This window comes from Choloepus didactylus, chromosome 10 (genome assembly GCF_015220235.1).
Source record: "Choloepus didactylus isolate mChoDid1 chromosome 10, mChoDid1.pri, whole genome shotgun sequence".
NCBI classification, from domain to species: domain Eukaryota; kingdom Metazoa; phylum Chordata; class Mammalia; order Pilosa; family Megalonychidae; genus Choloepus; species Choloepus didactylus.
Window position 1 is genome coordinate 46590878 of NC_051316.1, and position 26222 is coordinate 46617099.

Sequence of the window (26222 nt, forward strand, 5' to 3'; positions counted from 1 at the left end):
TTGGACCTCAGTTTCCTCATCTGTAAAATCAGGGGGTTGTATCAGAGTCCTAACATGCTCTAAGTTCAACTTCTGTACATAGTAGATCCTTAATAGTTGGGAAAAACAATTTATGAACTCTAAGAAGAAATGTGAGACATATAGTATCAGTCATGTCTTTCAAATGAGTACAAAGAGGGTATGTGTATGTGTGTGTGTGTGTATACATATATATATATATATATATATACACACATACATATATATATGTTTGTGTGGGGGGAGGGGAAGGCCAGCACATAGGACCACATTGGAATATCAATTTTACTCCAAGATTTCTGGACAGTTTCTTTTTTCCCTATTAAAACAAATAGAAATATATTAGAGTGAAATACAAGAACTGCACTAATTTTTAAGATGAGTTTTCATATTTTGGGGTATGCTGCTTGAGCTCTGCTCCTTCAAGTCAGGATTTATTCCCCACTGCCTTTAGGAAAGGATGCAAGTTTCTGAATAAGTGAAAAGGAAGAAGAAATCATTAGTTGGCTCAAACCATTTCAAGATGGTATCATTCCTAGAGCAACTAGGATATCTAAAGTTGCTTAGCCTTAGAATCTAAACACACATTCCACTCATTTCACTGCCTCATTCTAGAAGTTGCTAGAAATTAAGTCTTGTTTGTTTCATTTTATGATATATTCTTAAACATGTCTTGCTTTTTTTGCAATTCTGTCAAACATCTATCTCACTTCTTTAAAAACCAGAAGGCCAATGTCTATATGGCAGGTCTGGCCTTTATAAACATACTCACAGGGGCTATCAATTACTGGTTATTATTAATTTGTAGTTTGTAGAGGGCGATTAAGGTAGCATGCATGAAGCCCACTTTCAGCTATGCTGGAGATGTGCAACATGGCCGCCAGGGCTGATACAACAATACCTTAAGTTACCCTCAGCCTTCTTTACGGAAGTAGTTCGCGCCAAAAGTGCTAGTTCGCGCCAAAAATGCTAACCCTACATCTGCCATCCACCCTAGCAACAGCAATCACCAATCCCAGACCGCTACCTGTCCTTATTAGCCACCCCCTCTCCCTCCAGGGCATATATACCCTGCCTCTTCAATAAAGTTTTGCAGCTTGATCAGAAACCTGTCTTGCTGTCGTTCTTCGCATCTCTTGTCCCATACCATTCCTCCCTCACAGGATTTGGAGCCTCCGTTGATCGTCCCGCGGGCCGGGACAGTAGTTCTCTTTCAATGATATATAATTTTGTATCTGACGGATGGTTTTTACTCTCACACAATCATACCTTGTTCTTCAAATGCACCATGTATGTTCACATTAAACACCCCATGAGTTTGTTTTTTTAAAAAATAGCTTGTAAAAGATACAGATTTCAAAGGTGGAAGAAAAAAGAACTAAACCAAACAAAGGCAGCCATATTTTTCTATCACAGAAAGACAAAAGAAAACCTGATGAAAATTTAAATTATGGCATTTTAAAATTCAAATGGGCTATAAAGCTCATTTTTGCCTACAAAAATTATTTCTGGCAAGATAAAATGGCTATTTAAAGCAAATTTTCAGGGCCTTTTTTTTTTTTACTTCAAAATTTCCACACAGCCTTCGAATGACACAAAATGTGCAAAATGAGGTACACAAAGAAAAATCTAAAAACGGTTTCTGTATTTCCACCCTCTATGTTCAGATATCAAACATTTCTTTATTTTTTCTTTCTTTAATGCATTAAAAATTATTTTTAAAATTATTAATATTTTTTAAAACGGCTGCTCAGAGGCTGAAATTGGCAAGCAAGAACAAAAGGAGGTCACCAACACAGTCAAAGAGGGACACACGAGCCTCTCTGAACCTCCTCATCTCTCAAAACGTCAAGGGACTAAATGTTTTTGTCTTTATTCACCATAGGATCATTATGTTATACAATCCTCTGTTTTATCCTCCAGCTTTCCTTCTAGTGACACACTCTACTCTCTAAACCCCCCTTTCAACCGCAATCGCACACGTCAGTGCTGTTAATTACACTCACTATATTATGCTGCCATCGCCTCCATTCCTTTCCAAACATTTAAATTCAACCTACTTAAAAATTCTGCACCTATTAAGCATCTGCTTCCCCAAACCTACCCACATTCTACTACCTGGTAACCTATAATCTAGATTTTAACTCTATGAGTTTACTTATAATTAGCTCATATTAGTGAGATCATACAATACTCCTCCTTTTGCGTCTTATTTCACTCAACATACTGTCCTCAATTTAACTCTCCTCTTGAAGCCCCCGGGGCCTGGGCTGGTTCCCTGAACAGCTAAGAATGAGCGGCCTGGGGTTGGGGGGCCCTCTGGCTCTGAGGTTGTGTCTTGTTGACTTCTCGGCTTTAAATGGATTAAAAAAATTATATATAAATTATATATATAATCAAATGAATAAAACAGCGGCCTGAGATTACTTTGCAAACGAACGTGCAGCATCTTTTCGGTCGCTTAGAAATCCCATTACCGGCCAACAGCTGAGAGCTTGCAAAATCCAGCTCAGGGAACAACTGTCTGCCTCCACCCAGGCGAGCGCCACGCCCCGGCCGCTGGGTGACTGACCCGGAAGTGCTCGGCGGCGGCCATGGCGGTGGGGGTGCGGCCGAATCAGCGCACACGCGCGCGCTACCCGCGGAACTCCCGCCGGCGGCTCCGCGCTCTCCCGGAGGCGCGCCCGAGCTGCCGCCTCTGCCGCCAACATGGCTGAGCCGAGTGAGGAGGTAGCGGTGTTGGTGCAGCGGGTGGTGAAGGATATCACCAATGCCTTCAGGAGGAACCCGCACATGTGAGTCGCGCGCCGGCGGTCGTCAGGGGCGCGGGGTCGAACGGGCGGGCGGGGCTAAGCCCATAGCCGACCTCGGGCGGCGGGTGGACTGTGCGCGGGTTCTGGCCTCCAGTGTCCGCGGAAAAACAGAAAGAGCGAGGTCGCGGCTGGATCGTTGTGGGACGTGGCCGGGGTCACTTACCGCCACTGGCGCTGGCGGCTGAACGTGCCCGCGGGCGAGTCCCTAGAAGTGACCTCGGAAAATCAAAACGGAACGACTTTGTTTCGTTCTGTCTCGCCATCCCTTTTCCAGGAGTTCGTGAAACTCGAAAGACTTGACTGGTATGTTCACATCGTCCATCTGTTTGTGATACAAGGGCACACACAGTGTGGGTCTGTATATAAGTTTGTAAACACATATGAGAGTTTGTAAACACAACTCTTCTTGAGGTTCACCCTGCTCTTTGCTAAGTAGGGTGACCCATCATCTTAATCTTAATGGGCCTAAATACCCCCAGTTTACTTACTAACGGTAATTTGAGGCTGCTTTTGACTTTCGTCCTACTTGTCAAAAGAATGCCGAGTGACTCCCATAAAACATTTTGTTTTGAAGGTGAAGAGAATATTCTCAAGAGTGTAGCTTCTGTAGGCATGGTAGGGGTGGTGTAACGCAGATGAAACCTCGACACTTTTTAGCATTAGCTGATTCATAGTTACAGAGCACTTAACTCATTTTACTCTAAACACGCTTGTGCTCCTTAAGCCGGACACTGCAGGTCTATCTCCCTCCTTTCTTTCCATTTACTTGGAGTAACCTGGGAAGATGATATAAGTGTCTGTATTCTATCTGACACTTCTGCTTTTATGTAACGAGTGAAAAAGAAGCTCTTCAAAGAGAGAGACAACTTCAACATTATGCAAAGTAGTAACAAAGAAGCAAAGTGTAGCTCTTTTCCCTTCCCTCCTCTCCCCAAAAGAAAGGAAGCATGGAATTTAGTTTTGCATTATTGTCACTTCATTAGTTGTTTGTGGAGTTTATTATTAATATTTATTTTTTTAAATTGGAATGCATGAATTCTTTTTAAGAGTTCTAACCCCTAAAGCTTTTCTGCCTAAAAAAAGTGCCAAACCTGCATCTTAAAGGAACTGTTCTTTTCCTCCATGGTGATGCTTACAAAAGAATTAAGAAGTCTTCAGATATTTTGCTCCCTTGTGGCACACAGTTGGAGATCTGCAAATATGCCTCGTTGAAAACAAAACACTGCTGGCCTTAAAACACACCTGCCACCTCTGACACCGTCCACTTCTCTTACTCTTTTTGACTGCTGCCTTTTTCAAAATGGGGGTGTTTGGACTGATTTCCTGGCAGTAACCATAGTGGTTATTGGGCCTTCTAAAGAATGCTTTGATGTCTTCTTGTGTATTAGTCTTTTAATCCCTTTTTAAGAATGAGAACCTTAGTGCAAAAAAGATATCCTCAAAAAAAAAAAAAAATTGAACAAATGAAGGCCTATCTTCTCATCATTGGTGTTATTTTTTTTTTTAAAGAAATTGTAGCAGAGGTTAGAGAGAAGTCTTAACACAAAATAATCATTTTACAAACTAGAAGAGAATCTTTATTTTATATTTGAAGAAACTGAGTTTGTTCATTGACTTGGCGGGTTGACAGTTCAGTTTGGAATGAGTCCCAATTCTTCTGGATCACAGTTATCAAAACTCATTAAGGACTTCAGTACCCTCCTTAATCATATTTTTACAGTGTAATCTCATTAATGTGCTCTCTATCAATGCATAGTTTATAATTATTAATAAGCATTTGGGTCATTATTCAAGATATAAAAGTTTCACATAAATTTGGCACACTTTGAAATAATGATTTGTGATATATGTCTCAGACATTTAATTAGCTTAACTTATTGTTTAATACTATTCTTCATCTATATTTTAGTACCTATTCCCTATAATAACAGTATCTTTAATGATATTATTACATATCTTTTAAAATATCTTGTAAATTGGGCTTTTCAAAATTGCCTGTTCTTCTTCCCCAATCTAGCTCCTTTGTTTCCATAATAAAGGGACTGTATTTCTAGTTAAAAGAAAAAATAAGCAGTGCTTACCTTGAAAGTTAGTATCTAATTACACTTCTAGTTTTAATAAAAGTTTTTCATCTTTGTATTTTGTTTTCCTTTTTTCCCCCAAACACAAGATAGATTCTAGTTTTGTTAGCAGACATCTACTCCATCATTAAATATATTGACTCTGTCTCTCTGGAAATACTTAGCCAGGAGGAGTTGGAGATACAGTAGAATGTGACATGGATTTTGTTACTGATAGGTGCGAATAGGTTACCCTCTTTCAGCCTCAGTTTCCTGTTTATCATGTGAAACTGATAAGAACAGTGTCTGCCACTTAGTTACCTTTAGGTGAATATCAGACTTAGCCTGAACCTCTGTGTTTCTCACAGAAAATGTATTGGTGAAGTGGATGATGAATGTGAAGGCAATTTGTAAGCTGAAAAATGCCATACAAATGTTTGTGTGGCTAACTCTTTTTAGAGAATAGTATTGGGAAAACAACTGAAGGTTTGATCCAGGGATGTACATTTGTTTAATGTATAGACTCTATGCTAATGTGAAAGACAACTGTTCACAATGTAATTAGGATCATATTAAAGATCTCCTATCTAGCACGTTTTTGTTGTTATTCTATTAAATATTTATTGAACTCTCTGTTTATGAGGTGCACAATAGGTACCGTCTTCACTATATGGAATAGGAAGAATTGCAAAATAGTTCTTATGTTCAAGGCACTCACAGAAATTGCTGTGATGTTGAAAATGTTCTCTGTCTTTGCTGTCCAGTATGGTAGCCACTAGCCGTATGTGGCTGTTGAGTGCTTGAAATATGGTTAATGCAGATGAGGAACTGCATTTTACATTTTATTTAATTTTAAGTAATTTAAACTTAATGGCCACATGTGCTTAGTAGCTACTGTAGTGGACAGCGCAAATCTAGATGGAGACCTAACACCTACCTGTCTGAAGAGTCAACTAATCCAGCAAAGCAGTTGATGATAACGGCCGGATATGCAGTATGGGGAGCAGGTGCTATGAGAGTCTGTTAGAGGCAGAGGGGAGGCTGGGTATGTCCAGGTCAGGGCCTTTAGGGATATAGGTTTTGAGCTGAATGTTGAAGGCTAGGTAGATTTAGTCTCACGGAGGGAGCCAAAGACCTCCACACGGAACAGCAAGTTGATTAAAAGTAGCAAAATGTGATTGAAAAGCTACATTAGGGCCACATTATTGAAGTCTTTGACTATTTAGCTTAATTTTTTTCATTTCACATATACATTCAGCAAAAGAGCACCTCTAATCGACAGGCCCAGTACTAGTCTCTGGATGTACAGGGCTAAGGGTTGGATGTAGATTGGTGAACAAACCAGATATAGTCCTTGCTGACATGGAACTTGAAACAAATCAGCACACAGATTATGAAAAGAGCCTAAAAGGTTAAGAAGGGTATTTTGGGAGAATAAGAACAAGGAGGCCTCATTTAGATGAGAAGGTCAAGATAGTTCTTTCTGAAGAAATAGCATTTAAATTGAGATATGAGGGATAGGTAAGAGTTGACTAAAGGAAAATACACATCCTAGGTAGTGGGAAGTCCCCAATGAAAATTTTGAGTAATTTTAAAAATGCCTTTCATTTTTAGAGTGTCTACAAGTTGAATTGAAGGGGGAATATGCCCAGAGGCAGGGAACTGTAGAGTCACATAGTTTTCTTACACTATAGCATAGTATAGAATATTATAGTATAGTATACTACAGTTGTAAAAGTTTGGATTTGGAGTGTGTCTTGGATTTGAATCTTGGGTTGTCATTTGCTAACTGGGGAACCTTAGGCAAGCTTTTTTAAATTCATCTATAAAATAGAATTAAAATTCCCACTTTATAAGAATGTGCAGAAGAAATGGAATAGTGTATGTAAATGTAACATGTTAAACACAGAGCATGGCGTATAATAAACACTCTGTAAATGCTAGTAATTTGTGTAGTTTTTTAAATAAAGTGAGTAATATAATTTCAGTGATACATAAAGTTAATAGTCTCTATAATTAATGAGAGTCTACAAGGTCTATGAAATATCTTAATTTAATCACCAGTAAAGTTTAATCATCAGTATATAAGAGTCAGTTCCTTTAGATATTTTGCTTTCATTTTTGGTCATTCTTCAAAGAATTCCAGTTTTTTAAAAAGAAAACAATCTTTAGAGTAAAAAGAATTGTATCATTTCTTGACTCCTGGTACTGTTTACTATTTGGTTGCTCCACATTACTGCATTTAGTTTTAGGATTTGGGGACCACCCATCCCTCCCAGAAGGGAGGCCAGTCGGTTTTACTTTTTAAAATAATAAGTGGACCTATTCCAGCTGACTGATGATGTTTCTGAAAAGTACAGACAAGAGAAGTTGTCTTAACATGAGGAACAAAATCAGTGTCTGTCTTATATAGACTTCATCTGGAAGGCAGGGGATCCCCATCATGAAGTGTGGCACTTAAGAGATGTACCATGCTGTGTATAATCTTTTTAAGTAAATGTGCTGGTACATTTTGTTTTATGCCTTTGGAGTGACCTTTCTAAATAACCTAAAATATGAGTATCATGGTATCTCTTTGAGGAGATTAGTACTTGATTGCTGCCAAAGAAAAATTCCAAACTTTCAAGACTTTAAAAATCTTTTGACCTTCTTGGTAATACAGGTGGTTACTAGAGTACTCTTGTTAAATACTGGGAATCAAAATTGTTAGAATCCTAAAAAATATTAAAGAGTCAGGAATTATTCTTATAGACTGATTTCATAAGGAAATAACTAGAGATGTATTTGATATTTGTAGTACATTCACTATAAGCATTAAAAATATGAAAATCAATTTTATAGGAATATGTTTAATAGGAATTAACTGTGTAAAAAAAAATTTTTTATAGAAATCCAATATGATCTCACTTCAATTTTTATAGAAGTCCAATATGATCTCACTTCTGTAAAATACTTAGTAAAAACGGATGCATACCCAACATTAATAGAGGTATTGGGATGACAAATGGCTTTTAATATTTTTTTTTTAATTATTTCTTGAAAGAACAATAGCCAACTAAAGCACTGTGCTTCTGTATTTGTGCAGATGTCTCTGCCCTGTAATTTAGGTACCAAATTATTAGTTGGGCATGTTATTTCTGGTATGAGTAGTGTATTAGTTCATAGTGCTGCTGTAACGAGGTCCCACAAACTGGGTGACTTGAAACAACAGAAATTTATTCTCACCCTTCCAGAGGCTAGAAGTTCAAAATTAAGGTGTTGGCAGTGCCATACTCCCTTTGAAATCTCTTGGGGGGGGGGGGGGCCTTCCTTGCTTCTTACAGCTTCTGGTAGCCCCAGGCACTCCTTGGCTTGTGGCATCATAACTCCAATCCCTGCCATCCTCTTTTCCCTCTGTGTCTGTGTTTCTTTTCAAATTTCCCTCTTCTTATAATGACTTATAAGTCATACTGGATTTAGGGCCTACCATAATTTAGTATGACCTCATCTTAACTAATTACATTTGCGAAGACTATTTTCAAAGCAAGTCACATTCTGAGGTTTTGTGAGGACATGGATTTTGGGGGGTACAGTATTCAACCCAGTGCAACTAGTGAGTAAGACAGTTTTTACAGTGTGAATTTAGGGGAAAAAAATCCCTTACCCCAAAAAACACAGTGGCCCAGAAACTAGGATTCTTTTATTCTTGGCACTATAATATTCATATTGGTGATACTCTTCTTTTTCTTTTCCTGAAGTGTTGTGTTTATTACATCTCAGAGAATGGACTTTCATTTTCTGTATTTATTTTTTTTTTACTGTAATCTAGTTTATTTTGAAAATGTTCTACTTAATATAGTAAAGCCTGAACACCAGAAATACCAGAGATTGTCATTTATTAGTCAAGTATAGATCTAGATGTGGCTAACTGTCCTAATAGTGAATTAGGTAGATTTCAGATTAATATCACCAAATATAACTGCAAAACATATTTTGAAATACTTGACATTGATCTCAGATGCTCTCCCAGCACTGCCACTTTCTTCCTACAGAACATTATCTTACTGGAAAAGCAAAGTGATAATATTTTATTACAGATATTGCCACAACTGCCCAGCAAAACTGTGAGCTCTTTGAAGTTGGGAACTACCTTGTCTTACTCATTTTTGCATTCTCAGAACCTAACATGGTACCCAGAATATTTCAGATACTACGAAAATGTTTGGAGAGTATTGATGTGATATATCAAAACACATCTGAAACAACTCAACCAGTGGTCAGGACAAAAATCCTTAGGTCCTAAAATCTACTTGAGAGTTAAATTAGCTTGAAAGAATGGTTAGTGACTTGCACAACCCCTAGGGTACCCATGTTTATTGATAAATCCCAGTATCACCAATGAGGTAGTCAGTAGAAAGTTGGTTACCTCTGAGCTATCCAGTTCAGAATTTTCAGAAGGTATTTTATTTTAGATCTATAGTCTTCTAACAATTTGTAATGGTGGTCTAACAAAAAGGGGGGCGGGGGCTTTTCTTCTAATCTGTAATGCAACATTTACCCCATTTTACATCTAACAAAGTAGATCTTCTTGTCAGGGTAATTATAGATAATGTTATATGTAAGCTCTGAAACCCATTTCTTCTGTTTATTTTAAAGACATTAAAAAGTCTTTAGGCACTCTAAAAATATTTAACTACCTTTGGTACTTTTACTTGTTAGTCATTGATCAATGGACATACTATTTGAGAAAGATGCTTCATGTAGGCAGGAATCGAAGCTTCCTTTACAGTTGAAAGGCATGTATGTAGACTTTGCAAAAACATGTTTTTATGTTTACTGGTTCATTTACTGTGCAAGTCAAATGTACAGATTTGTTAAATGTTAAATTTTCAGCTTAAATTGAGAAGGATTGAAGGATTAGATGCTGCCACAGGTGAAAATAATCAACTTCTAAAATATATTCTGCATTTTTGCAACATTTATTAGGGTGGTTATTATTTTTTTTGTTGTTCAAAAAAATATAAAGGATTATAAAAAAAGAAAAAAAAGAAAATTGGCTCCCAGTGTCACTGCCAATCTAACTTTTACTGATAATTTGTTTCTACTCCACCTACGTTTATTAGCAAGCTAACATGAACTCATTTGTTGACCTTTTTTTCAGAAATAAAAACAGTACATACAAGTGGCTAGGAAATTTAAACTATATAAAAATAAAGTCCTTCCTCAACTCCTCTCTCACCCCAAAAGTTTCTTAGTATCTCAGTATTTTTCTCTGAATCTGTATATCTTTTTTTAAAATTTATGCAAAAGATTCATGCTGTACACTTTGTTCAGCATTTGCTTTTTTCATTCGCTGTATCTTGATGATCTTTCTATACCAGCATGTGCAGATCCACTTCAGTCATTTGTAACAGCTATGTCATCACATGTATAGGACATAATCTATTTCACCAGTTTTATATTGATATACAGTTAGATTGTTTCCAGTTTTTTTGTTTTGTTTTGCAATGCTGCAGTGAATATTCTATTCATGTATTTTGGCATAGGATAATTTCCAAGCAGTGGAATTGTTGGGTCATAGGGTATGTGCATTTAAAATTTTGAAAGTCATTTTCGATTTCCATTCAAATGTTATACCAATTTTCATTCCTGTCAACAGTGAGGAGAGCATACTGGTTTCCCAACACCCTTGCTAGCCCTGTATATTAAGCAACGTTTGAATTTTATTTCTACCAATTCAGTAGGTGAGATTATATTTTTAAGTAAGGGAAAAACTCTGTAGGATTTGAAAATTTTTGAAAAGGCTAGCATTCTTATCTTTAATTCTCTTTTATGTTTTACACATTAAGAGATGAAATTGGACTAATCCCATGTCCTGAAGCTAGATATAACCGGAGTCCTATAGTCCTGGTTGAAAACAAACTTGGTGTGGAGAGCTGGTGTGTCAAGTTCCTTTTACCATATGTTCACCAAAAGCTCCTTCTATACAGAACAAGAAAGCAATGGCTGAACAAAGATGGTAAGTATGACCCATATCCTTCTTTCTTTAATTTTTAGAAACAGCATGGAATATAGTGGGAAGAGCCCTGGTCTGGGTTTTGATGTTCCTGGAATCTAGTTCCTGCTCTGCCATTCACTGCCTGGGCAGGAGATTGCAGGTGTTTAACCAATGTCAAGTCAGATTTGTTAGACCAGATCACTAGTTTTCAAATTTTGCATCCATAATGATTTTTTGAAATGGCCTCAAGCAGGGTTCCAGGTCATCTACTGAAACTAGAGCAATTCTGATTATATCCATTTAAAAATTGGGGTCATTTATAAGATTTTATTTGAAGAAAGCATTGTTAGCAATCAAAAGCGGTGAGTTGTCTGCCTCATATACTCAGATGGTCAATTCCTGTGACACTGGGGTTTCAGAGAGAGAAAGAGTTGATTGCTAGGTATGAAACAGGAGATCAGATGGCCTATCGGCCTAAAAATCTATCTCCCTGAACTGTAGTAATTCTGATAGTTTTATAGTCTCAGAGATGGGCTGCTTTTAGGATAATGAGCACAGGGTCTCTAGATGATATAATTAGAGGTGAACTAATTATTGAGCATGCACAGATTGGTTACATGGTTAGTCACAGAACATAGGTAACAATATGGTAGCCTTAATATTATGGGCATAATTTTTAGTATTATAATGAGGTATATGTCATTTATAGGTTAAACTTAAGCTACTGCACATGTCAGGCAGGCCCATTTTGGCTAGATCCAGTTTGTTATCAAGATAATTTTGGGCTGACCCAAGGCCCTTTATTAACAAACATTAGGGGCTGTCTTTTTAGTGACCATAAGACTCTAAAGTAGAAAAACTGGATTAAATGGGTACAAGTAAAGGTCAGTCACAAGGTTTTTACAGTCACAAGGGCACAAGATAAAGGCTATACAATCATTATCAGAGATCAAGGCAGCTAGATTATAGTTCAGACATTTCAGGTATTTCCCTCTGTCTACTCTACTATACCAGAAAGTAAAAAGGAACATCTATATAATGATTCAGTAATCAAATCATGACTTGAATCCTAGCTTCTCAGTTATAGCATACTGTGGCTTAAAAAAAAACTTTAAACATTACTTTAAAGGACTCTGGTCCCTATAAGCTGAAAGGCTGGTTTCTAATCTGTTACTGTTATATAGGTAATAGAGTTCATTTTAGTAGCAGTTCATGTGATATGATATCACCCACCATGTTGTAGGTTTCACTAGTATTAAGGTAGAGACCTTATGAATCCATCAGCTATTTCTTACCCAACAAAATTGTACCCTGAGTGTTCTGGTACACAGAAATATATACTTGAGCCAGTTACAGAACTAACTCTGGGGAGAGATAGAATGATTATCTGTAGAAAGAAACAATTATGAATTTTAAAAAGTCAAAAGCTGTAGTTGTTTCAAATCATTAACCTTTGCCTACTTATGTACACTAGCCCAACCTGTCCTCTTCCCACCACCTTCTAGGTCCTTCTCTCCATTTTCCTGTTTCTTGTCCTGAGCACTGCAGTGCAAGCTTTCCTATGTCTCCTAATTGCATGTTTTTAATATTGAGAGGCCTAGGAGAACCCAGGCAGGAAGGCAAATGGTTAAGTTCACTCAAACCAATAGCTGCAATCTAGACTTTGATTCCTGACACAACTGTACATTTGTACAGAAGCACCTTTTGATTTTATACTAACATATGTTATCAGTATAAATAAGGGAGTAAATTTGGTTTAACAGAATAAGATAACTGAAAATGCTGATGGGCTAATAGAATAATATTCTGCCAAACTTGTGAACTGAAGCAATTAGAACACACAGGTGAATCATGGTAAGAAAAAAATACCAAAAATTTTAGGACACACAGTTATTTTGTGTAAATGATATACCATTAAAACTGTCTTTGTAGAAAGAAATACATCTGTAAGAAGCACCAAGTGAAGAAAGTTGAAAATTTAAAGAATATCTTCAGAAATGTCAGTGTCTGCATAATTGATCATGCCAGATCCTAGGCTTCTTCCTCAGAATGTATTCTATAACTGAAGGTGACCTTTAATCCTGGGAAAGATTTTTTCCTTCTTGACCAAATTGAATTCATGTTGTCATTTATGTACCTAATTTCTTAGGTGCTTAGAAAGCATCTAAACATCTTTCTTTAGTGAGAAAGATTGATTATTTTTAAAATCCGTTGTAGTAATAGCCATATTTAGATTGGGAGAAGATGCTACTTTAATTCTCAGCTCTGAAAAGTTACGATTTTTGAGAAATCCATGACAAATACAAAAACCAGTCAAGAGAGTTTAGTCACAGTATTGGAGTCCTGACTAGGCAGAGCTCCATCTTGCACTCTGTAAGTGTGCCTCTCCTATCATCTTCTTTTTTACTCTTCCCTCTTTCTCAGTCCATAACTGAGCTGTCACTCTCAAAGCCATCTCCTGCTTTCCATTTCTTTTGCTGCCTAGGCTCTCATTATTTCTCATCCAGGCTAATGTAATCACTTTGCATTATGTGATGTAATGATTATTACATTGTAATGATTACAATTACAATTTTAATTGCAATTACAATTGTAATGATTATACAATAATGATATGATTATTTCGTATCAATGTAATGATTATTTCATAACTGGCTTACCCCATTTTCAGGTTCTTTTTTCGCAACCCATGTCCATCTTTCCACTAGCTGGTCATTTCAAAACAACACATCCCATCCACAGCTACAAAAACAGAGTTTAAGAGATGCTGTTCTGAAATATGTACATATTCATGCTATTTTGTGATGCCTACAGGATCAAGGTAGAGTTCAAACTTCTTAGCGTGGTATTCAAGGCACTTTACAGTCTGTTCCCAGCCTGCATTATTAACCTCATCCTCTGCTTCATATTCAGCATCAGAGATTGCAGATTCTTAGCCCTTGGACTGAAGCCTGCCCACAGATATTTTTTCATTTTGACTTATATTATGTTTTAAAAAAATTTTAATTAGTTGCCAATGTTTAAAATCAGGGATGAAAATCTGATTCCTGTCTTCATTTGAAAAAACCAGAAGCCCTAAATACAAGTTTTTGCACAGCAACAATTGGATGGGGCTCATAGCTTGACCTTTGTTGACTGGGCAGTTCTGTTTCAGTTTGCCGCAACTTGTGTACCTCCTCCAGGCACTGAGGCAGAGGGTCAATCACCATTTTTTCTCATCAGGTTTACTTTGTTGCTTTTTTTTTGGACATTCATTTGATCCCTAGAAGCATTTGCTTGCAGACATTGCTACGCATTTCAGCCACTACATACACTGTTCCATTCATTGACTTTGCTGTGCACTGCTGATTACCTCCATTCAGGCTCATGTATTATGTTGTCATGATTGTTGTGGTTGCCACCACACTCCCCCACATATCACATGTGCAGTCACTCTCTCTTACTCTTAGACACACATGTACACAAAATGTTCTGAAACCTCTTTGACCACTCCAGGAAGCAATAATTATTTTGCTGCACTCCTATAGCATTCTTTATTTAGACTGCTTGCATGGTGGCACTTGCTGTACTGTATTATAGTTGGTTGTGTAAATGACATTCTTCCTAGCTGGATTGTGACTTTGTTAGGAACAGGAGCTGTGGATTGTCTTTCATTGTTTACTCAGCACCTTTATGTGTGCAACAGAGATTTGTCAAATGAGTAGCAAGAGTTTGGTAAATCAGGGTTTAGCTTAGTCTAGCTATCAATTCAGGGACTGTGTTCTGTAATGAACAGGGCCTTTCTGGTGTTCACCACATAGCTAAACCTTAAGTATCTCTTCTGTGGTAACCTAAATGTATTTTGGAGGAAGAGATGAACCATCCAAGTTGACCTTGGATTTTGGATTTATTTCTAGATGCTATGAAACTATTTCTTAGACAAAGACAGTTGTCAGATCCGACGATCATTAATTACTGAGTAATCGCTCATCTTGGGCCATTTCTAGAATGTAATGCAGCAAAGAAAGCATATTGATTTTTCTGTTGCATTCTAATATCCTCTCCTTGTTACAGCCTTTATTAAGATTATCTTGGAGAAAACTCTTTAATTTCTCCAACTAGAATTGCTTGTGAGATTTAGCATCTTTCCCATGTATGATGCACCCTGAATTATTTTTTCCCTGTGATCTGATGAGGGTTAGTTATACTGGAGTGTGTGTAACAAAGGGACATTTGCTGGTGTATCTTCTGATGTTTGGAGAGACACCTGATTAATTATAAAACAGTGTTGGCATGTCAGTAGTTCATATGATTTTTGGGGTGAAACTGCAATGGAAATGGTATATAGATAATGAAATTTAGAAAGAGAAATAGTGAAGTGACAGTCAGCTGTTGATTATATATGTTATCTTTAGGTCTTTGGTTCAGCCCTGATTTGCAGAAGACCGAGTATCCACAGACAGTGTGCTGGTGTAGAAAGAGCATTTGCTTTGTGGGAAAATAGACCTGTATTCAAATTCAACTGATCAACGTATTGATGTTAACTGCAGCTCAGTTACTATTTCCATATCTAAAGAATTTGTTGTGAGGATCACATGAGTTAATGTGTATAAAGCACCGAGCACAGTGCCTGGCATGTAGTAGGCTCTCAAGAAACACTAGTTTCCTCTCTCTTAATTAGCCAGAGACATTGAGGAAAAAGAGCAGAAAAATACATGTAGTTCAGAAATGATTCTTTAATTATATCCAATATTTCTAACCTAGTTACTTCTCCTTGATTGCCTCTTTCCCATTTCTTGACACTCCCCTTCATCCCAACCTCATACTTACTCTTTTTTTTATTAGTGTTACTAAAAAAGGCTAGCAGTGTATTTGTTTAGGGCCTACATTTGCTTAAAAAGAGGAGGGGTCACCAAGGTTCTAGATCTACAGAGTGGATAACTAGCCAGTAAATAATTTAAATTTGCAATTTCTTTTCATTTCTGTGTACTTCCCACTTGCAACTTTATTTTATTACCTATCTTGTGTTCTAAACAAATTTTTCTAGTAGGTCTAGAATTTTTGGCAAATTAATAAAAAGGAATCGGTATTTGCTTATGATAATGTATTGGCATAACAAAAATAATGTTATAAGAATGTTACGAGAACAGTTATACTAGGTCCAGAGTCTTTATGTGTTGTTGCTGTTGTTAATTTTAATATAGCAGATGTGATATACCTTAAAGAATCAGAGGACTTCTCCAAAGCCCCACAGTACAGAATTTAACTGCTAATGACTCATTTAGAAAGATTTGGCAAGGACATCATTTGGTTGTGTGAGAAAACTAAGAATTTTCAGGGGCAGCAATAATGTAACTAGTCTCATTCTCAGAGAATAGCATAGGCTAAATATTACTGAAAAGTATAAGTTTTAGGTCTTTCTATGCACTTGTTTGCTAGATTACTTTCAATTACCTTAAATCATTTTTGAAAGTAAATGGGACAGAAATCCTTAAAGAAAACAAAATTCCATTGAATTTCCCTTCCAACTACTATAAATCCTCAGATTGTACTTTTAGTTGTATAGAGCAACTTCATTTGCCATTGTGTGCAAAACCAATCAATCAACATAAAGCAGATCATTGGTTCAGCAGTACCAACAATAGTCTAATTGTTTATCTCTTCAATAACTGAGTGTCTGCTGTGTGCCAGCTACTCAACTGAGCTCTGAAGATCAAGTGGCCAGGAGCCATGTCCTTGAGGAGCTGACTGCCAAAATAAAGACGCGATCACAGTGTGTTATGATGAGTGATTCGATTGGGATAAACAGGAGGGAGCTAAGGGAGTGAGTGAAGTGGGAGGGAATCTGACTGTAGAGGTCAAGGAAGTTTTCCTGAAGGATCTTACGTTTGTGATTGAGTCCTGAATCAGCAAGAGTTAGAGTCAGCAGGAGTTAGCAGTTGGTTAAAGAGGAGGGGTGAAGGACCTTCAAGCCAGAGAAGACGTGTCCAGACTACAGACAAGGTCACCTTTTAGATGGTCCATTAGATCTGTGACCGTGTGTGTTACTAGGCACCACTGATGCTCGCTTAAGACTTTTATGTTTTAAATCCTGAGATTCTTAGAAGTTGAAAAGTGTCCCATTGCTCAACAGTCACTGATCGTCCAGCTCAGGAGATTCTTTTTCTTCTTCTGGCAGCATCCAGTCTTAGTATCATTTGTGGAACAGGGCTAGGAGGTATAGGCTTTGTAGCAGAAATTATCATTGAGTGCCTACTGTGTGTCAGGTACTGTCCCAACAAGACACAGAAATTGATCATTTAATACCCCTTTGAGGTAGTACTAATATTAGCTCCATTAGCTCATACATGTGAAGACACTAAGATACAGAGAGATTAGTGACTTGTTGAAGAACTCCCAGTAAGTGGTAGAGCTGGGCTTTAAATCCAGCAGCTGCTGTTGCCCTCCTAAGGGAAGACCCTCCAGTAAAGGAAACATTACTCTCTCTTGACACCACAAATTGAAAAGTGGGACTCATGTCATTGCTGTGTTTATTTGTTGGTTTTTGCCTTGTGCTACTGTACAGAAGTATTTCATACAGAAGATGAACTTGTCTTCACTTTTTTGGGGTTAGGAGAGTTGCATTAGAAGTACAAACAAATAGCAAATACCATAGGCCACACACATTTTCTTTAATACAGAAGGGTGAGTCCAAGGGACTAAGTACCAATTTACCTGGATGCTATAATGGCTTTTGAAAAATCATAGACTTCAAAAGAAATTCCAAAGACTTTCCCATCATGTGCAAATCTTTCCATGTAGCTACTTGACTACTAAGGGTTATTTTGCTACTATTGTTGCTTATTTCTAAAGTTTAGGAGTTGAGGCAATTTCGCTGTGGGAATAACGGCCTGATTTCTGATTCTTTAATAAGTTAATGTTGAAAATATTCTTTTCTTCACTGGTAAGTAGTAATGGTATTCGGTTGAACATGTTTATTGAGCACTCCCTAGGTGGAATGCATCTCATTGTTCACAACACTATGAGGTTGATTTGGTAGTCCTCATTTCAGAGATAAGGAAAGGAAGTACAAGAGGTTAAGTTATGTTGGTAGTGAATGGATGATTGGATTCAAACCCAGATAATGTAACTAGGTCTATGTTCTTACCACTTCTATTTGTGGTGGGCAGACATGGAGCTTCTTTTGGGCAGGGGCTGTATTTCATACTCTTCTTCGCCCAGCTCAATCCCTGGCTTACTGTAGATGCGCCGCAAAATTTGTTGAGTGAATGAATAATTTGAAGATGTATCAGGTAGGACCTGTGTTCAAGAAATTCACAGTCTGAGTTAGGGGGGTATGTATACAAAGTAGATAAGTAACAAAATAAGATACACACAAAACAGATTTCTTCTGGCTGGCTGGATCAGGAAAACCTTTACAGCAAAAGATATATTTAAGAGCTCCTAAGTAATAAAATTAAAAAAAAATTTTTTTTAGTATTCAGAGATAGAAAAACATTGCTGGCAGAGAGTATAACAAGCACATAAATAGGTATGTTTAGGGTAGAGAAGGTAGGCAGATATGAGGTGTATTCAGAGAAAAGCAGAGTCTGGTTCAGGTGGAGCATATCCTGTTAAGGAAGTAGTAGAAAGCCAGGTTGACAAGGAGACTGGGACCAGGTTCTAGAAGCCCTTGTTTTATGGTACATTTTTATAGCACCCTGTGCTGTCAAGAGCACACTGGGAATTTCCATGCTTCTTTACCTTTGTTCATACTTTTTCCGCTATCTGCTGTACCCGTTATTACCTTATTCATTTGCAGTCTTCCCTGTAAATGGTGGTATGCTTGTACTTCACAGTTATTGCATTTTGCCTTCTATAATTACGTGTTCATATCTCTCTCTCTAACTAGAGGGTAATCTTCTGGAGGGCAAGATCTGGTCTTGTCTATCATTGTATACATTCCCTCAGCCCTAAGGGCACATTTCAATGCCTTGTACACAGTCAGGGCTTGGAATATTTGTGGAATTCAATGAATAGTGGTATAGAAAGTTGTATTTCTTTTTCTTGGTAAGTTAGTGCCCGAAACTGTTAAAGGTAAAAGAATGAAGACGTTACTTAGATTATTCTTTTTATTGTATTTATGTATACAATGACTTGTAATGCATAAGATGGAAAACAGAAGTAAATATGTACCCATGCTACTGTTTGTTGCTCATTTATTGAATGTTACGGTATACTCAGCAAAGTAATGAAATTGTAGCTCACAGTAAATGTTAATCTCTTTTATTAAGATGGTTGAGAATGAAATAGTTGATTTTCTTGTTAAATAAAATGTTTTAAAGATGACCATATAGGGATGTATTTATATGTTTGTTCTTAGATTTTTACAAAGTTTATCCTTTATTTAAACACTCAGAATGTTACAGTTATTTATCATAGACATTTCAAGTGCAGTACAATTAAGTTGTTAAAGGCAATCACATGTGACCTTGACACATACTAATTGGGTGACTATGGGCAAATTACTTAAACTCTCTAGATCTCAGTTTCCCTATTTGTAAAATGGAATAAGACTATTCTTGAATTGTGATTGTGAGAATTGAATGAAATAATGTGAAGTACTTAGTAATATGCCTGGTATGCAGTAGTGCTAAATAAATTATAACAATTGCTCTTACTATTTTATTTATGTGGCATTTAATTAGGAGCATGTTAGGGATTGCCTTAATTTATTACTATGTAAATAGATTGATAATCTTAAGCCTAGAATTCTCTTTTCAGTTTTGGTAAAATGAAGAAGATATGTCTAAATATTACTGATTTTGTTCTTTTAACTAGAGACTTATGGAGCTTATTTCAATTGATAGGAATTCTGTCAAAACCTTGATAATTAAATAGCTAATGAACATGAATAGATTTTTCATAAGATGAACTATAAAGAGTAAACAAACACTAAAAATGTTATATTAATAAATATAAATTAAAACAGAAACAAAGTACCATTTTATGTGAACTACATTTAATTTTTTAAATAAAATTATATAGGTCAAAACTATGGGGACTTAAGTATTCACAGTACTCTTGGCAATATAAATAGATACAGTCCATTTGGAGGACAGTTTGAAAATACTTAATAGGAGCCATCCTAATGTTTCTATTGTTTTGACATAGTAGTTCTACTCCTGGAAATATATCCTAAGAAGATAATCTATAAGACCAAGGTGTGTTTAAAAACGTTTGTAGCGACATTATTTGTAACAGGAAACAGCTTAAAGAAGGGTAAGATAAATGATACTATATTCAGTAAGTGATTGTTAAAGATGTTAAAAATGCTTACTTTAGCAATATGGGAGAATGTATATGGAATAATATTGAATGAAAAATAGAACATAATTGTACATTTATTGCTATAGGTATGCAAAGGTATGTATAAGAAAGGACAGTGTTTGCAGGGGTTTGTAAATGACTTGTGTTAAGTAGGTGAATTATGAGCAATTAAAAGTTTTTTTGAATGTAAAGTTGTTTCAATGTCAACTTTTTAAAAATTTATATTTATATGTAGAAGAAAATCATGAGAATAATATACATGTCCCTGACAGCTTAGAACAGGGTATCAAAAATAGTATGACAAGATATATATATTCATATATATATGTATATAGAAAAAGAAATCCTTAAAAGAAAGGGAAGCCAAGCTCTAAAGAGTAGGACTATTTGTTTTTAATATGACTTCTCTCTATTTTAGAATTGATAGATGTCACATGCACCCTGCTGCTTCTAAACCCAGACTTTACCACTGCATGGAACGTGAGGTACGTCATTCTTATCGGTTAAAAGAAGTTTGTCCAAATTTCTGAAAACATATAAGCCCCATGAGTTGTTAGCGTTTTTAAAAATGAAATATAAACTGTATATTCATGGTATCTTATAGTTATTTCTTCTACCCATTCTTTCTATCTCCATGACTATACACTTTGTCCCTTTTATCATACCTGTGTCTTCTCTCCATAAACTTTCTTGCCTGAAATGTAAATTGTCTTGTCAAATTATAATATACTGCTTGATACATGCTTTTTATTCTCCTTTCTTTTTAGGGGGGTTGGGGTGATCATTGTAACTGGTTGGATTGAGAGGCTTGTGTTGGTGTATTTGAGAAGCACTGCAGGGCAATGGAAAGTACATAGAATGAGAATTCAAGGCCATGAGGTTTTAGTCTCAATTTAGTCTAAGTGGGACAAATCATTTGAAGTCTCTGCGACTTAATATTGTTGCTCACATTTTATTGATTTCTAAAGTTCTTTGTTTCTGATTATTGCAACTCTTAAATACAAAATACTTGGTTGAAACATTAAAATTCATACCAGGCTCATTTTTTTCATTGAAGTTTTTCAGCTGAACAATATAATAGTGCAGGTTGAAACAAATTACTTGTTTCTTTGTCCAACACAGATTCCTTTAGAGGAAAGTAGGATTCAATTTATAAATAAATAAATGTGCAATGTTATTGTACATTCTGAATACATATTACATTTTCTTTTAGGGAAGAACCATTGATTACAATTCTTTATCTTTAAAGATGGCCTAAACCATATCTTATTTAATTTTCTGCATATTTTAAGTAAAGTTACTTTTTTTTCCTTAACTTTTTTTATTAACAGGACAGTTAAAAAAATAATACAAACCCATACAGAGAACTCTAACGTACCCCTCTGCCCTAGATACCCATTGTGCTGGTTTGAATGTATTATGTCCCCCAAAATGTCATTATCTTTGATGCCCTCTTGTGTAGGCAGATGTATTAGTGTTGATTAGATTGTAATTCTTTGAGTGTTTCCATGGAGATGTGACCCACCCAACTGTAGGTTATAACTCTGATTAGATCATTTCCATGGAGGTGTGGCCCCACCCATTCAGCATGGGCCTTGATTAGTTTACTGGAGCACTATAGAAGCTCAGACAGAAGGTACGAGCTTGCTACAGCCAAGAGGGGCAGTTTGAAGAATGCACAGGAGCTGAGAGAGGAGGTGCAGATTAGAGACAGTTTGAAGACGGCTGTTGAAAGCAGACTCTTGCTCCGGAGAACCTCGGAGAGGACAAACGCCCCAGGAGCAACTGAGAGTGACATTTCAAGGCGCTGTGGCCTAGAGAGGAATGTACTGGGAGAAAGCCATTTTGAAACCAGAACTTGGAGCAGACTCCGGCCACGTGCCTTCCCAGCTAACAGGTTTTCCAGATGCCATTGGCCATCTTCCAGTGAGGGTACCTGATTGTTGATGCGTTACCTTGGACACTTTATGGCCTTAAGACTGTAACTGTGTAACCAAATAAACCCCCTTTATAAAAGCCAATCCATTTCTGGTGTTTTGCAGTCCCGCAGCACTGGCAAACCGGAATACACCAATTTTTAACGTTTTGCCACATTTGCCGTATCATTCTAGCTATCTATACATCATTCTATCAGTCGATCTATCCATCCATCTATCTGTGCTTCTTCCTGACTTTCTATTTATCAATCCATTGTCTGAACACTTACGTGTAGGTTGTATACTTAGTACTCCTTGGATCCTTAATACTGCTTTGTACATTTCCTAAGAATAAGGATATTCGCTTACGTCTACCTTAAGTGCAGTTATCAAGGTCAAGAAATTTAACATTGGTGTAAAGCTTACAGTGTATATTCCGATTTTTTCATGTGTCCCGATCATGTCCTTTGAGTTGTCTCTCCTCCCTTGTTAGATCCTGTTCCGGTTTGCTAATGCTGCCATTATGCAAAATATCGGGAATGGATTGGCTTTTATAAAGGGGTTTATTTGGTTCCAAAGTTACAGTCCAAAGGCCATAAAGTGTCCAAGGTAAGACATCAACATTCGGGTACCTTCACTGAAGGATGGCCATTGGTCTCTGGAAAACCTCTGTTAGCTGAGAGGGCATTTGTCCTCTCTTAGCTTCTCAGGAGCAAAAGACTTCTTTCAAAGGCTATTTCCAAAATGTCTCTGTAATCTCCATCTCCTCTCTCAGTTCCTGTGCCCCTCTTGGCTGTAGCAAGCTCACTCCTTCTGTCTGAGCTTATGCAGTGCTCTAGTAAACTAATCAAGGCCCAGGCTGAATGGACAGGGCCACACCTCCATGGAAGTTATCTAATCAGAGTTATCACCTACACTTGGGTGGGTCACATCTCCATGGAAACACTCAAAGAATTACAGTCTAATGAACACCAATAGGTCTGTCCACAGAAGATCTGAGCAACGAAGAGGCACTCAGGGGGAGACTCTTAGGCACAATTTTAAGCAGGTTTAGCCTCTCCTTCGCAGTAACAAGCTTCATAGGGGCAAGCCCTAAGACAGAGGGTTCAGCATGTCAAGCCGTCAGTCCCCAGTGTTTGTGAGAACATCAGCAACAATCCAGGTGAGGAAGTCCAACACCTCTGCATCCTCCCCCAGCTCCTAAGGGGGGCCCCAAGTATATATTTTTATTCTCCACCCAAATTACTTTGGGGTGTGTTACTATTTCACTCCAACCTATACAGAGCTGCCATATCTCACTTCCTATTCAAAGTTCCATGTAATTGTGGTGTTTGAACAAACTGACTGTAGTGGTTATATTGTTTAGAAAATTTAGATCCTACACCAAATAAACATTTCTTCCCTTGGTCTCACATGGAAGTTGAAGTTTTAACACACAATCAGTTTCAACCTTTACCCTTTGGCCCGATTTGCCCTAGTCTTAACCAGATCTGCTTCATTTCATATCTCTAATTGAAGTCTGGGCTTTCTCAGCTTTTTTTTTTTTGTTTTTTTAATTTTTTTAACACTTGCTGCATGCATTAATGCTGACATTCATATTTCCAGGCCCTAGCTCTGAGGTGTCACCCAGATACCCAATGTTCCAGAGACTAATCAGGTCATACACCAAGGGATCAACATCTCAGAGTTTGGAGATAGCCATTACAATTCAGGAATAGATTTGACTGCTGTAAGAGCTTACAATCTAAGGACCATTACACTAATCATTTTCCTGTTAGGCTGTGCTCTAAGATTCAATTCTGAATTTACACATTATAGTTAGCCCATATTGGTGAGGCATTATAGTGTTTGCCTTTGTTTCTGGCGTACTTCACTCAAAATGCTGTCTACAGGATCCATTCACCTCCTTGTGTGTCTCACAACCTCACTCCTCGTTGTTGCTCAATATTCCATTGCATGCATACGCCACAGTTCACCATTCTGTTCCTCAGTCAGAGTACCCTTAGGCCACTTCCACCCACTGCAAGTCATGAATACTGCCTCCATAAACACCAATGTGCAAATGTCCATTCATGTCTCTGCTCTCAGATCTTCCAAGTACGTACCCCATAATGAAGTTGCAGGACCTTATGGCCCCCACATAATTAGCTTCTTGTGGAACTACCACAGTGACCTCCAGAAAGTCTATACCATTCTGCCCCCTCATCAACAGTAAATAGGTACATCCCTCTCTCCATGTTTTCTCCAGCACTTTTTACCCCTATTTCTATTTTTCCTACAATTTTATAGAGGTATATTCACATAACATAAAATTATCCACAGTGTACAATCAGCTCACAGTATCATCATATAGTTGTACATTTATCTCCACAGTCAGCACTTGAACATATTGTTTACCATGAAAAAGTTTTGTTTTTTTTTTGTGTGGATGATACAAAAGACAATATAAAAAGGAAAATAAAGTGTCATACCATTTAATATATTAGTAAGGACAGAAAACAACACCACTACAAGAATCCCATATCCCTCCCTTATGTCCCCCTCTCATACACATTTATTTGGGTATATTGCCTTCGTTACATTTAATGGAAGCATATTACAATGTTACTGTTGACCATAGATTCCAGTTTGCTCTGGTTATGTTTTTTTCCCAGATACCATCCCTTTTTCAACACTTTGCATGGTTGACATTCATTTGTTCTCCCACATGTGAGAACACTTTTTTATTTGTGCATTTAGTAACAGTCATTGGCCACTCCAGTTTTTGCCAAGTTATACAGTCCCAGTCTTTATTATCTATCTTTGTATCTTGTGTAGAAGAACACTCCAGGTTTTTGTGTGTTGATCTAGTAGCCTGCCACTTTGCTGTATTCATTGATTAGCTCTAATACCTTTGCTGTAAATTTTTCTGGATTTTCTACATATAGAATCATGTCATCTGCAAACAGTGAAAGTTTTACTTCTTCCTCTCAAATTTGGATGCCTTTTATTTCTTTTTCTTGCCTAATTGCTGTAGCTAGAACTGCCAGCACAATGTTGAATAACAATGGTGACAGTGGGCATCCCTGTCTTGTTCCTGATCTTAGAGGGAAAGCTTTCAGTCTCCCCATTGAGTACAATGTTAGCTTTGAGTTTTTCATGTATTGCCTTTATCATATTGAGAAAGTTCCCTTCTATTCCTGTCCTTTGAAGTGTTTTCATCAAGAAACGATGTTGGATTTTGTCAAATGCCTTTTCTGCATCGATCAAGATGATCATGTGGTTCTTCTGCTTTGATCTATTGATGTGGTCTATTACTTTAATTGATTTTCTCGTGTTGAACCAGCCTCACATACCACCACTTGGTTGTGGTGTATAATTCTTTTAATATGCCGCTGGATTCTATTTGTGGGTATTTTGTTCAGGATTTTTGCATCTATATTCATTAAAGAGATTGGTCTATAATTTTCTTTTTTTGTAGTATCTTTGTCTGATTTTGGTATTAGGGTGATGTTGGCTTCATAGAATGAGTTGGGTAGCTTTCCCTCCTCTTCAGTTTTTTTGAAGAGTTTGAGCAGGATTGGTATTCTTTCTTCAATGCTTGGTAGAATTTACATGTGAAGCCATCTGGTCCTTGGCTTTTCTTTTTTGGGAGCTTTTTTTTTTTTTTTTTTTAAATTAAATTCAGTTTTATTGAAATACATTCGCACACCATACAGTCATCCATGGTATACAATCCCCTGTCCACAGTATGATAACATAGTTATGCGTTCATCACCACAATCTATCTCTGAACATTTTCCTTACATCAGAAAGAACCAGAACAAGAATAAAAAATACAAGTGAGAAAAGAACACCCAAATCATCCCCCCATCCCACCCCATTTGTCCTTTAGTTTTTATCCCCATCCTCCACTCATCCATACACTAGATGAAGGGGGTGTGATCCACAAGGTCTTCACAATCACACTGTCACCCCTTGTAATCTACATTATTATATAATTGTCTTCAGGAGTCCAGACTGCTGGGTTGGAGTTTGGTAGTTTCAGGTATTTACTTCTAGCTATTCCAATACATTAAAGGCTAAGAGGTGTTATCTATATAGTGCGTAAGAATGTCCACCAGAGTGACCTCTTGACTCCATTTGAAATCTCTCAGCCACTGAAACTATT

General features: G+C 37.1%; 1 protein-coding gene across 4 annotated transcripts in view; it reads left to right on the forward strand.

The window, feature by feature from the left end:
* Positions 1-2621: 2621 nt before the first annotated feature.
* Positions 2622-26222, forward strand: part of PTAR1 (protein prenyltransferase alpha subunit repeat containing 1) — a 59683-nt gene continuing 36082 nt past the window's right edge. For all 4 annotated transcript variants that reach the window (XR_005210671.1, XR_005210672.1, XM_037797703.1 and 1 more), the window contains exons 1-3: positions 2622-2813; positions 10720-10889; positions 20575-20641. Coding sequence is in view for 2 of the 4 variants with exons in the window: in XM_037797703.1 (XP_037653631.1) it covers positions 2728-2813; positions 10720-10889; positions 20575-20641 (323 nt within the window). In the remaining 2 variants the exon portion in view is untranslated. The remainder of the gene's footprint in view (positions 2814-10719; positions 10890-20574; positions 20642-26222) is intronic.